Source organism: Myxine glutinosa, chromosome 6 (assembly GCF_964187855.1).
Source record: "Myxine glutinosa chromosome 6, kmMyxGlut1.1, whole genome shotgun sequence".
Lineage (NCBI taxonomy): Eukaryota > Metazoa > Chordata > Myxini > Myxiniformes > Myxinidae > Myxine > Myxine glutinosa.
Window position 1 is genome coordinate 160,602,752 of NC_136266.1, and position 12,506 is coordinate 160,615,257.

Genomic DNA, 12,506 nt, shown 5'->3' on the forward strand with positions numbered 1-12,506 from the left:
CTGGTCTACCACCCTCTGTTCTTTCTGTGCTTTGCCCCCCCCCCCCCTCTTCCCAGGTATCTGCAGGGTGCACTCGATCCACCAGAAACTCCCTTCTTGTGAAATTCCCAAAATCCAGAATCACGACTCACCTCCACACATTAATTCCTCTTTTTTCCAACCTGTGGAACCAACTTCTGCATTCTCCTCAATCTCATTCTTCCCCCCAGATCTTCTCGACAGCTGTTCACCACCATCTCAGATTATCACCAATCTAAAATCATGATCTTTTCTACCCCTTTCAACCTCACCCCTTCTCACCAAGCTCACCTCTTTTCAAATTTCCAGATTTTCCTTCCTGAGAGTTTGCTTCTGTATCCATCTTGTCTACCATCTGCATTCTCCCCTAACCCTCATTCTTCCCTTATTTTTCCAAGTCTCCCTTTGTTTTGTCCCTCAACCCTGCTGTTGATATGTTGCCTCTCTCTCTCTTTCTACTGTTCCTTTTGGTCTGTTCTGCATTATCTATTCTGTGTTCTATCTGTTGCTCGAGCTTTAACTTTATATACAAAATAATAATACCAATAAAGTTTGAGTTTCTGAGTATGAAGAAAATTCCAGAATTTGTGGGAATGTCCATTTCAATTTTTGTGAAAATTACAGGAATTCTTCAATTAAACATGTCATTTATTAAGATCTTCCAATTGGCATTACTATTGATAGTCCCAAATGTTTGAAAGTTCCATCTTGTTGTACATAATTCATTCGTTTGTGTGCATCACATGGCTACAAAACTGCACTCCCATTGCGGGGAGTGCAGTTTTGGTGCTGATGCAGTGCGTGTTTGAGCAGCAATTTGGAAATTGGCCAGGGTTCCGGCAATAATTTGCCTCCTCTTCGTGAAGTACACTGTAGGATCTTCAATGTCCACCAACGAACAATGCTAGCAGTGGGTTATACTGCTTAACGTCCTTCCAATGGATGGAATACATATTCATGACTCGCTCGGAATATGAAACCACAGGGTGACAGTTTTGTGGGTGCATCAACATTCAAACCCAGGCTAGACAGCTCATAGGTGAGTGTGCATACCTGTAATCTGTCTTGCCAGACCAGTACCCAATTGCAAGGTTGCTATTTATTAACTAACTAATAAAAAGCCAGTCAAAAGTGACGGTTTGGAACAGTTTATTCGACTGTGCAGCCTCATGAGCGTGCCAAAGTCTGAAGCCTCGGCCTAGTGTCAGGTTGCTTCTATCTTTTTTATTTATTAGACATCATACGGACATAAATGAACACTAGTTTTACTCTGCGCGCATTGCACGTCACTTTCAGTGGATTTCACCTCACTGCACCTTGCATTTATTGTTATTTAAAATAAACGTTGCTGTACACCGCCCTTGAGGCTCGGTTTGCGAGCCACCATCTACAATTCCAATAGATGAGACATATTTACTCTTTTATGGAAAATGTTTTTCGAGTTTGTTTTATCCTCAAAAACATATCGTAGTGAATATACATTTGTGTTAAAAGATTGGTCTTTAAAACCTACCCTTATGAAGGGGGACAGACATCTGAACAAACACACAAACTGACATTGTGTTTTATATGGTAGATTACTTTTGTTTATTTATTTTGAACTAGCAGAGTTACCCGGCGTTGCCCAGAAAATAAATAGTCAGTCACGTGTGTAGTGGGCTTTTTATAGTCAGAGGAAGCCATGCCCCTTGGACACGCCCCACCCACCCCCCTCCCCCCCGTGGACACTCCTTTCCCTCTCTAAGTTACCTTCTTAGGCTGTCCATGAGGCACAACAGAACAAACAGACGTTCACAAATAGGGTTATAGATTGTGTAGCTCAGAAGCCTAGTATTGAGGAACACTGGTGAGTATTTAAAGTAAACAGACAAAAATAAGATAGTGAGGAGAGTTTGTTAATAGTAAGCATTCATACTATAAGCTTTAATATTAAGACTGCTTGGGAGAGTTGATGTTTTTAAACGAGCAATTTCTGAATAATAAAATAATGAAAAATGACTGAGAGCGACACTTGGCAAAAGAGAACAACGTAGAATGGCACTCAGTAGTTGAATTCAGTGGTTGCATTCAGGGACCTCATATGAAAATCATCTTCAGATTTAAAGTAATCGGATGAAAATTGACAATTTTAGAAATTTGGCCAAAGCTGAACTTTTGGCCGATATTGTCACCTTCTTTCCTGGAAGTCCTGGCAGTGTCCATATGTTTTATACCTCTCCCACCCCCCCTTCCCATGCCTCCCCCCCCCCAAAGCCCTCTCCCTCCCACAGATCTCTCGATGTCTCCATGTCTCTCGGTCCCTGCTCTCAAATGTTGTGTTTGTGTCCTTCACCCTCTCTCCCCATCTTGTCTACCGCTCCCGATGTTATATGTTTTATGTGTCGGTTTGTCTTTTTGTGTGATTAATGTTCGCTCTTTCACGAGCCTCGATCTTGTATACAAAAAATATATATATATATAATTGGTGGTTGAATTCAGTTTGCTGATATGCAAATTCTATTCAGATTTCAAGTCAATCGGATGAAAATTGAGGATTTTAGAAATTTGGAAAGGTTGTTGACCTTTGGCCTGTGTTGACCTTTTGGCCTATGTTGACCTCAAAAATAGATGGTGGCTGAATTCAGTTTGCTGATACGTAAATCATATTCAAATTTCTAGTCAATCGGATGAAAATTGAGGATTTTAGAAGTTTGAAGAAAGTGGTCGACCTTTGGCCTGTGTTGTCATTTTGACCTAACAATAAATAGGATTCTGTCGGACTACCAACTCTACTATTTGGTGAAGTTTCGTGAATGTCAATTCGAAATTGTGACCTGCAGGCAAGTGTAAGTGAGCAGACAGACAAACACACAAACCGGAGTGATCAACATACTTGTGGAAAAAGAAGAATTTTGCCAAGTAATACGAGATGATGCATCTGACTGGAGTGCTCGTGACGAGATAAGTCAGTAAGAATGTGCTCGTCTCCGAACTCTTTCATCTAAAGTTCAAATTGAATTCGATCTGACCAAAGTCACCCTCTTGACAAGAATATAATGCGGAATTGCCCTGCAAGTGAAACCCCGGGCTGACACTTTATCGCTGGCTGGGCCAAGAATGGACCCCAGACTAGACGTGTTAAAGGTGAGCGCGCTACCTCGAGGCCTTCCTGCCAGCCCAAGAAGATTCGTGTACAATAGACAAATCAATACAACATATAAGATTTGAGCCTGGTGTCTTCGTATCTTCAGCTGTGTGTTCACTGGAAAGGACAAAAAAGAATACTCCGTCTTGCAAGTGGTTTTTATTTTATTTGATGGAATTCTTTTGGTTGCTGCCATCTTATTGGTGCTTCCAGAACAGTTCATCAGAATTGCACAGTCGCTTTTGTGTTTGAAAATTCAGATATTTTGACAGAATGTTATTGGTCTTCTGATTGCCTGATATTATTTTATTTTTTAAAGAGGATTCTACTCAATGCAACACCTCAAAGGTGATACCAGATTTTTCAAGCGGTGGACATGTTGACCTTTGGGTATGTTTACAGATGTACAAATCTAATGTGGGACTTGAGGAAGAATTGCTGAAAGAGTCAATTGGTGTTGCCGGGGTTCCGGATGGGACTCGGCAGGAAATGGCGACATTGTTTACAGATACTTCCATTGCTATAACATCCAAGGAGATTCACAGGTATTCACCAAGATTCTGTAGGTGTAAACTTTGGTGAACTTTAAAACATTCCAATGTCGTCATTGACTTCGATAATATGTTTTTGACTCCAGAACTGGAGTCTTTGCAATCGTTTTGCAAATCCTAAGTTTTATGTGAAATGTTTCTCGACACACCATTAGGTCCTTCTCAACCCTACCTCGTGCTGCCACAGCCCAGCTCCACGCGGCGGGTTTCCCTGAAATATTGGACGCTAATCACAAACCTGCACAGTTGGTTGATCCCAACGACGCTGTAACATTTGACCTGCACCGTGAGGAATCTGACCTTTTACAGAGTAACGAGATCATTCTACAGTTCCTGGCTTACACGAGGTATTACAGACGTATTAACCATAAAACTGCCTATTACAAATTTTAGTGTTCACCAAAAAATTGATTTGTTAATTATTTTTCAGGTGTGCATTCATGTACGAGGAAATGCTAAAAGAAGAGTTTTTTTCAAGCAGCGGGTTTTTTTTGCCATTGCAGATGTGCAGTGTTGTGGAAAACCAATCAGGTCCACACAACTTTAGTCCAACTTGTGGTTTAATTCCATTTAGATCATGACATCATCCTGTAATGCAGGAAATGCAATAAGTATACGATGTGGCATCACATGGGACCATTCATAACATTCAATGCAAGCAAGCTGAATATTCTATGCTGGCGTACCGTTAGCGAGTCTACCAGATGTAACGTGTCACAGGAGAAGTCTCGGAGCACCGTCCGCAGCAGCGGGTCTTATAGTCACGCCCCTAGCGGTGTCAACGAGCAGCGAGCATCACCCCGGGTTCAGTACGAATACGATTTCACTACATTCTCCCCCCCCCCCCCCGTCAGAATTATACGGCGGTGCGGCTAGAAGCGAGTGAGCGTCAGCACGAACAGGGTGCGGAACATCAGTCGACCCAACCGTATCGGGCCGGGCGGCGAATTGCTCTGCCAGCACGCGTCCGAAATTCCCCGGGTACGGCATCACGTATCCCTGTGTCCCCGGCGTCGGAGGCGCCATCAGGGTCGGGTGACGAAGGGGTAACTCCAAGTCGTCGGGCCCAGGTAGTCCCGGCGAGGGGAGAGTCGGTAGACTTTCGGCGATGGGAGCGTCGGGAGAGGCCATAGTCTCATAGATGGGTTCGGTCAGTCCGTCCGATTCCCTACTCAGGTCGGCGACCCCGCAAGGGGCAAGGTGACGGACGGAGACAGTAGTCTCACGGCCATCAGCCGTCATCACACGAGCATGCTCAGGATTAGCCTGGAGAATCTGCACTTTGTCCACTAGGGGGTCGTACTTGCTCGCACGAACCGCCCGTTTAAGGTAGACCGGCCCGGGCCCAGCGAGCCAACTGGGCAAAGACCGTATACACCCCGTGCTCCTGGAGTGGTGGAAAAGTCGCTCGTGGGGAGTTTGGTTGGTTGCCGTACACAGGAGAGCCCTGATCGAGTTCAACGCCGCAGGTAGCGACCAAGCCCATTTATCGAGGCCCCCGCCGAGGGTCCGGAGGTTGAGCATGACGGCCCTCCAGATAATCCCGTTGAAGCGTTCGATCTGCCCATTAGCCTGGGGTCTGTACGGCATGGTGTAACTAGAAGCAATGTTATTTTGGAGCAGATAGCCGCGCACCTCCTGAGACAAGAAGACCGCACCCCGGTCGGTATGGACATAGGCCGGGTACCCGAACATTGAGAACAAGTTCTGTAAGCATCGCATCACCGTGGCAGCAGTCATGTCCGCGCACGTATAAGCAAAGGGGAATCGCGAGTACTCATCGACGATAGTGAGCAGATAGCGAGAACCGCTCGACACCGGCAATGGGCCCTTGAAATCCATCGCCAAGCGTTCCCACGGTCGCGTAGCCTTAACCAGAGTCCCCATGGGAGGGTTATAGAAACGCGGTTTGATTTCCGCGCAGATAGCGCAGTCGCGACAGATACGGCGGATATCGTCAATCGAGTATGGGAGATTGCCACGCCGCACAAAATGAGCGAAACGCGTTATGCCGGGATGGCCCGCAGTGGCATGCAGCACACGTAGGCCCTCCAAAGAGGTGATACCCGCACATGTAGCCGGTCGTGATAAGGCATCGGCGGCCCGGTTATCCTTCCCCGGGCGATATTTGATGGTGTAACAGAAGTCGGCGAGTTCGATACGCCAGCGAGTGATTTTCTCATTCTTAATGCGCTGGGCGTGTAAGGTGTCGTACATGAACGCCACGCTTTGCTGGTCCGTGATGATTTGGATGCACCGCCCGAGTAAGTACGGGCGCCATCGCCGAATAGACTCGACGATCGCATACGCTTCCTTTTCGACGGACGAGTGTCTCCGCTCAGCGGTGGTAAGAGTCCGTGAAAAGAAAGCCACGGGACGCCCCCCTTGGGAGAGGGTCGCCGCGATGGCCTGATCCGAGGCGTCACTTTCGAGGACGAAAGATCCGCTCTCGTCGATTGTCGCCACGGCGGCTCGGGCGATGTCGGCCTTAAGGCCTTCAAAGGCCGCCAATGCGGCCGGACTCAGTGGGAAGGTGTCGCAGGCCACGAGGGGGCGAAGTTTCGCGGAGAAATTTTGCACCCATTTGGAGTAATGGGTGAATAGCCCGAGGGCGTGCTTCAGGGACGCCCGATCACAGGGAGGGGCCATGTCGAGCAAAGGTCGCAGACGCTCCTTATCCGGAGCGACAGAGCCATGGGTCACGGTGTACCCCAGAAGATCTATCGTGCGTAGGGAGTATTGGCACTTATCCTCGTTCATAGTTAAGTGATACCTCTGCGCGACCTCAAGGAAGCGCTTCAGATTAGCATCATGGTGCCCTTGGTCATATCCACAAACCGTAAGATTATCGAGGTAGACGAAAACATCGGTTAAGTGCTCCCGTGCAATGAGGTCATCCATGGCCCTCTGGAAACAAGCGACCCCGTTCGTTACCCCAAAAGGCAATCGCGTAAATTGGTACAACCGCTGCCCCGACTCAAAAGCGGTATAGATACGATCCGCCCTAGAGATAGGGATCTGGTGGTATGCACTACGGAGATCGAGAGTGCTATAGACCGAATACTGGGACACCTGTTGCACCAGCGCGTCCATACCCGGAAGGGGGTAGGCATCCAGCTGTGTAAAGCGGTTAATCGTTTGGGAATAGTCGATTACCATGCGTCTGCGGTGGGCCTCGCTGCGCACCACAAAGACCTGGGCGCGCCACGGCGACCTGCTAGGTTCTATGATGCCGTCTTTCAAGAGCTGAGTCGTTTCGTCCGCAATGAATTGCATGTCTGCGCGAGAGTAGCGCCGTGATTTCACCGCGACAGGGGTACAGTCGGAGGTTAGATTGGGGAACAGTGAAAGCGGCTGGATGTCCATTTTCGCTAGGGCGCACACCGCAAGCGCGTCGTCCGCCCCCACAACAAGCGTGTCAGGCCCACCAAACTCCATTACCAGACGTCCATGCAGTTTAAGAAAATCGTGTCCTAACAGAATATCAGCACATAAAGCGGGTAAAACCATAAGGTGTACATTAGGAAAAACCCGTCCCTTTAGCACGAGTTTCAATCGGCATTCCCCCTTCGTGCTGAGTCGAAGCCCCTGGGAAGCCATGAAGATCCGTCTCGTAGACCTCCAGATCCGCCATCCATGCCTGAGCACAAGTCGCTGGTCGATAAAACTATCCGTAGACCCTGTATCCACCAAGGCCCGAACACAATGGCCTTCGACCATGAGGGGAATAAGGGCTTGAGCCAGGCCAGACGAGGCTGCTGGGAGTGGGACTGAACCCCCCGAATGGGTCGGACAAGCCTCGTGGGTGGATCCTATGCCAGCAGCAGTTTTGCGGTCGTGGCCGGAGTATGCGTTGTCCATGGGGAATCCATTAATGCCATCAGAGGGCTTTCCCAAGCATTCCGGTGTTTCGCGATTCAAAATCTGACAATTCTGACGGGAAAAGGCCTCCGTAGTATTTGAAAACGCCTTTTGACACTTTTGGCAGGATAAGGCCTCCGTAGTATTCGAAATTGCCTTTTCCGGGGTGAGGGCCACCGTTAGCTCGTGGACGACACGAGGAGAATGTTCCGCTGGGGCTTGGCGAGGCTTCAAAGCCCCTTGCGTGGCCCGGAGTTTGGTCAAGGACACGTACTTCGTGCCCGATTGAGGATGAGAATGTGGTGGCTGTCCGGTGATGCCCGCCAAGGACGTCTGAGCGCCCAGGGGCCCGCAGAGAGGGGCCCTCCCCTTCGAAGACGGGTAAGGCGCCGGGTTTCGGGCTCGGCTCGTAGGCTCTGCAATGAGCCCATTCAAGGTCGCTGCGACCGCGCGACCGCGACCGCGCGATTCAATGAGCCGCGTGCCGTTTTCCTGCACACTTTCGCGTAATGTCCCTTTTGCGAGCACAAATGGCATATAGCGTCTCGTGCCGGACACACGGGCCGGGCATGACGTGGCCCCCCACAGAAAAAGCATGCGGCCCCGCGTAAGGCCTTGGGTCTGGCCGTAGCGGCAGCCGTCAGGACTGGGTCTTCCTCCGGAGCATCCCGGAGTTCCTCGAGCAGGTCCGCGTCCTCGGCGGTAGCACTCTCCGGCCGGGCGTGTAGTGTAGTACCCGCCAAGAGGCGCGTGCGATCATAGGTGTTCGATTGCATCCGCGCTTCGGTGTATACTTTCCCTTGCTCGAGTGCCGTAGCGAAGGTCAGGTCGGTCTTCTCTAGGAGCTTGAGCCTTAGTTCCTGGGAGGAGACCCCTGCAATAAAGGCATCTAAAAGAAGATCATCCTGAGACTGCGCGGGAGTCCGTGGCTCCTTGATGCTGTCCAGCAAGAGCTGTCGGAGCTCCTGGGCGTAGTGGTCCATCGCCTCGTTGGGTTGCTGACGTCGCGTTAGCAGCAAATATCGTGCATACACCGGGCTTTTTTCCTTTATGTACAGCCGTTTGAGCTCCGCGATCGAGAGGTCATACGTCGCGAATTGAGCGATGGAATTGTACACCTTGTAGTCGATTTTTGAATGAAGCGTTGCTAGCTTCGCGGCAGCCGTCGGCGCGGTCTCAGGCTCCTCGAAATGATTCTCCAATGTTCTGAGCCAGTGCTTCAGTTGCAAGCCACCATCCGGGGCTTGCGGGTCAGCGCAGAATACGGCAACCGCCAGCGTCTTGTTGCCAGCCATGTCGGTAGATATAAATGGAATTAAGTGTTGTGGAAAACCAATCAGGTCCACACAACTTTAGTCCAACTTGTGGTTTAATTCCATTTAGATTATGACATCATCCTGTAATGCAGGAAATGCAATAAGTATACGATGTGGCATCACATGGGACCATTCATAACATTCAATGCAAGCAAGCTGAATATTCTATGCTGGCGTACCGTTAGCGAGTCTACCAGATGTAACGTGTCACAGGAGAAGTCTCGGAGCACCGTCCGCAGCAGCGGGTCTTATAGTCACGCCCCTAGCGGTGTCAACGAGCAGCGAGCATCACCCCGGGTTCAGTACGAATACGATTTCACTACATGCAGGAAACTAAATTAGACACAAGAAGATTCCCTTAATAACATGCAGCACATGCTGCTTTGCACAAAAGCTGCATAGATGCCGATTCTCTCATCATACAGAATCCACGAGGCCTGTAGGCCTGTTCTGTCATGTTGTGATGTCTGGGGAATGATTTGCTGTTTAATTCCACCTTGGATTTCCCTCACAGGTGCACAAACCCCGAGGGCAAACATATTCCCTCGGTTGGGCCGATAAACTTTTGCTGTTCCAGGAGTTGGGGGACTGAAATTTTGCAAATGATGTTTTGATTTGCATCGCCAATAAAGCACATTATCCGCCCACAACTCGGTTAACATCCTCCCTTGCGAAAGCAATGATTGGCAATGTTTACCTTGGGATGTTATATGATGGTTCCATGCCAATGCCCTGTAATTGACCTGAATATTTTGGGAGACTCTAATTGTGTAACAGGCATTTTTGGAAAAAGCCGTAACGAGAGTAAGGAAAACATCTCCCTGCTAGATATGGCATTTCTGTTATCTGTAGGTATCTACAGACTTGGCATTTAATATGGAATATTTTTTTTTCTTGACTTGGGTTTCCTTTCTGAACTCAGAATATCAATCTGGTGAGTTTCTTTTACGCTTCGGTGATTTCTTTGTTAAAAGAACCATGTCACTGATTGTCTGTCGCAGCAAGAAGTCAATAACAGGATTATATCACAGGTGGCGTGACAAAATGTACGGACAGGTACATTTGACGATTGGCTTCACAATCAGGTATATAAGGGTTGTTGCGTTCTGTATTAGTGGAAAACAACTGCTGCACGTCTACAAAAGTTATTGCCGCTTCCTCTGGAGATGGTCCGTCAACTTGACAATGCTGTTTGTCATGGAGTGGTGGCTTTACGAAATTCCGGCATGAAACAGTGTGCTGTTGCTCAGCAGTATGGCATCACTCAAGGTCAGGTGTCAAAGATCCTGAAACGAAATGCTCAGAGGGGTGTCCCTACTCCAATACCGAGGCCAGGACGTCCACGCAGAACCACAAGGAGGGATGATCGCCAGTTGCACCGGTTAGTACGCAATGGCTGTACCAAGTCAGCTAATCGGCTTAGGGCTGAGTGGCAGCAACTGACAAATGTGCCTTTATCCAGAAGGCTAGTCAACCAACGACTGGTTCAAGCAGGCTATCGTGCCAGGTGTCCCCTGAGAAAGCCACGCCTGACAAGACAACACCGCCAGCGCCGATTGCAGTGGGCCAGAGAGTACCGTCAATGGCAGCCAGGACACTGGAATCACGTGATCTTCAGTGACGAGTCTTGATTTCTGGTCTATCGTCAAGATGGCCATGTCTGAGTGCGCAGGCAAGTGCATGAAGCCTACAACGAAGATTGTATAGTGCCAAGAGTCCAAGCTGGAGGTGGTGGGGTGACCATTTGGGTTGCTTTTCATGCAGGGGGCAAAACTGACCTGGTTGTTCTGAATGCAAACCTGAACCAGTTCAAGTACAGGGTCATTCTGGAAGAAACATTGCTTCCATTTGCTCGTGTAGCCTTTCAAGGAAACTTTGTCTTCCAAGATGACAATGCATGGCCTCATCGTGCTCGCATGATCCAACACTTTCTTGCTGACCATGGTGTAGAGCATATGGAGTGGCCTGCCATGTCCCCGGATATGAATCCGATGGAGAACTTGTGGGCAGAATTAACGCGTCAAATCGACAACTTGGACCAGCAGCCGACCTCTGTGCGTGAATTGCAGCAGGCTATTGTCACTGCATGGCAAGCGATTCCTGTCCAAACCTTGGCAAATCTCGTGAACAGCATGCCTCAACGTGTACGTGCTCTCCTGAATGCTCGTGGGGGTTACACTAAGTACTGAACTGTAATTTTACTGTCCATAATCCCAGTTGTAATTTAACTTTTGTTTTTGTTAAAAAAAAATCTGACTAATGTGCAAAATAAAGAAATACTTCTGGAAAACGTACAGAAGTTTAACACAGTACTGTCCATGAATTGAGTTCGATATCAGTTTACATCACTTTCAAGGATCAATTTATTTGCTTCGAAATGTCAAATGTGGTTTTTGTTTCTTTTAAAGGTCACGTTGTTTGTTTTTTTTTTTGTTTTTTTTTTTGTTAAAGGTCACGTTAACAAAATCTACAATAATTTCAACATAATTCAAATGAATTTTTGGTTCTAAGTCAACTTGAAAAGTAAGTTCACCCCCACAAAAAAAATATTCCATATTAAATGCCAAGTCTGTAAATTTTTTAGCGTTAGGGCACTGCCCACCCCACCGAGGGTGGGCAGTGCCCTTTCGAGGTCGGCAAATTATGGGAATGCATCATAATTTCATGAATGGAATACATCTCCATGAGAAGACAATTTGAATTAAAAAAAAATTTTTTTTTTTTTTTAAAGGTCACGTTAACAAAATCTCGAATAATTTCAACATAATTCCAATGAATTTTTGGTTCTAAGTCAACTTGAAAAGTAAGTTCACCCCCACAAAAAAAATATTCCATTTTAAATGCCAAGTCTGTAAATTATGGGAATGCATCATAATTTCATGAATGGAATACATCTCCATGATGAGAAGACAATTTGAATTAAATAATACTAACAGGGGCTACCAGGCCCTGCCCGGAGGAGGGAGAGAGAAAGGTGGGGCGGGCAGTGCCCTAACACTAACCCTAACGGGCACTCCCTGGCTGGATGAGCCTTTCCATCGTTGGAAAAAGAGGTGGTCCTTTGGAGTTATTGGCCTCATGGTGGTTACCTTTTGCCTGCAGGTTAAAAGCACTGCCTGACCCCAAATCCTAATATATACTTTATGGTGGCCTCAAGCGAACGTCAAGGTCAACGTGTGGTAGCTTTAAACCTTGCCTAGATTTGGAAGTACCTACACCCAAAATTTGGGGCCTCTCGGTGCTACGGTTTGGCTGTGAAAGAATAACGCACAAACGACAACCACAAATGCACAAACAAACACGTAATATCGGTACTCATTTTCACAACAGTATTCATCACTGTTCCTACTTGTATTGGACTGTGGATTAAAGGAGTACAGAACATTGCAGATATGGAATAGACTATGCTCAAAGTGACCATCTGGAGGAGCTCAGCTTTGCAATTGACGTATATTTGTTATCGGAAATCAAGCAAGTATACAAGGGAAAGTAATAGGCTCCTGGATAATGCCCTGCAAGTAAGACTGTAAATCAACACCAACAAAAGAGCACACATGGGACTACATGCATCAGACAACAATGCTGTGATGCGCAATGGCTTGGACGTACGAGATGTCGACAAGTTTACGTATCTTG

At 47.6% G+C, this 12,506-nt stretch overlaps 1 protein-coding gene across 1 annotated transcript in view; it reads left to right on the top strand.

Moving 5' to 3' along the window:
* Positions 1 to 3,740: 3,740 nt before the first annotated feature.
* Positions 3,741 to 12,506, top strand: part of NPHP4 (nephrocystin 4) — a 174,946-nt gene continuing 166,180 nt past the window's right edge. Inside the window, exons 1-2 of the mRNA XM_078779516.1 lie at positions 3,741 to 3,745; positions 3,849 to 4,040. Of these exons, the coding sequence (XP_078635642.1) occupies positions 3,741 to 3,745; positions 3,849 to 4,040 (197 nt within the window). The remainder of the gene's footprint in view (positions 3,746 to 3,848; positions 4,041 to 12,506) is intronic.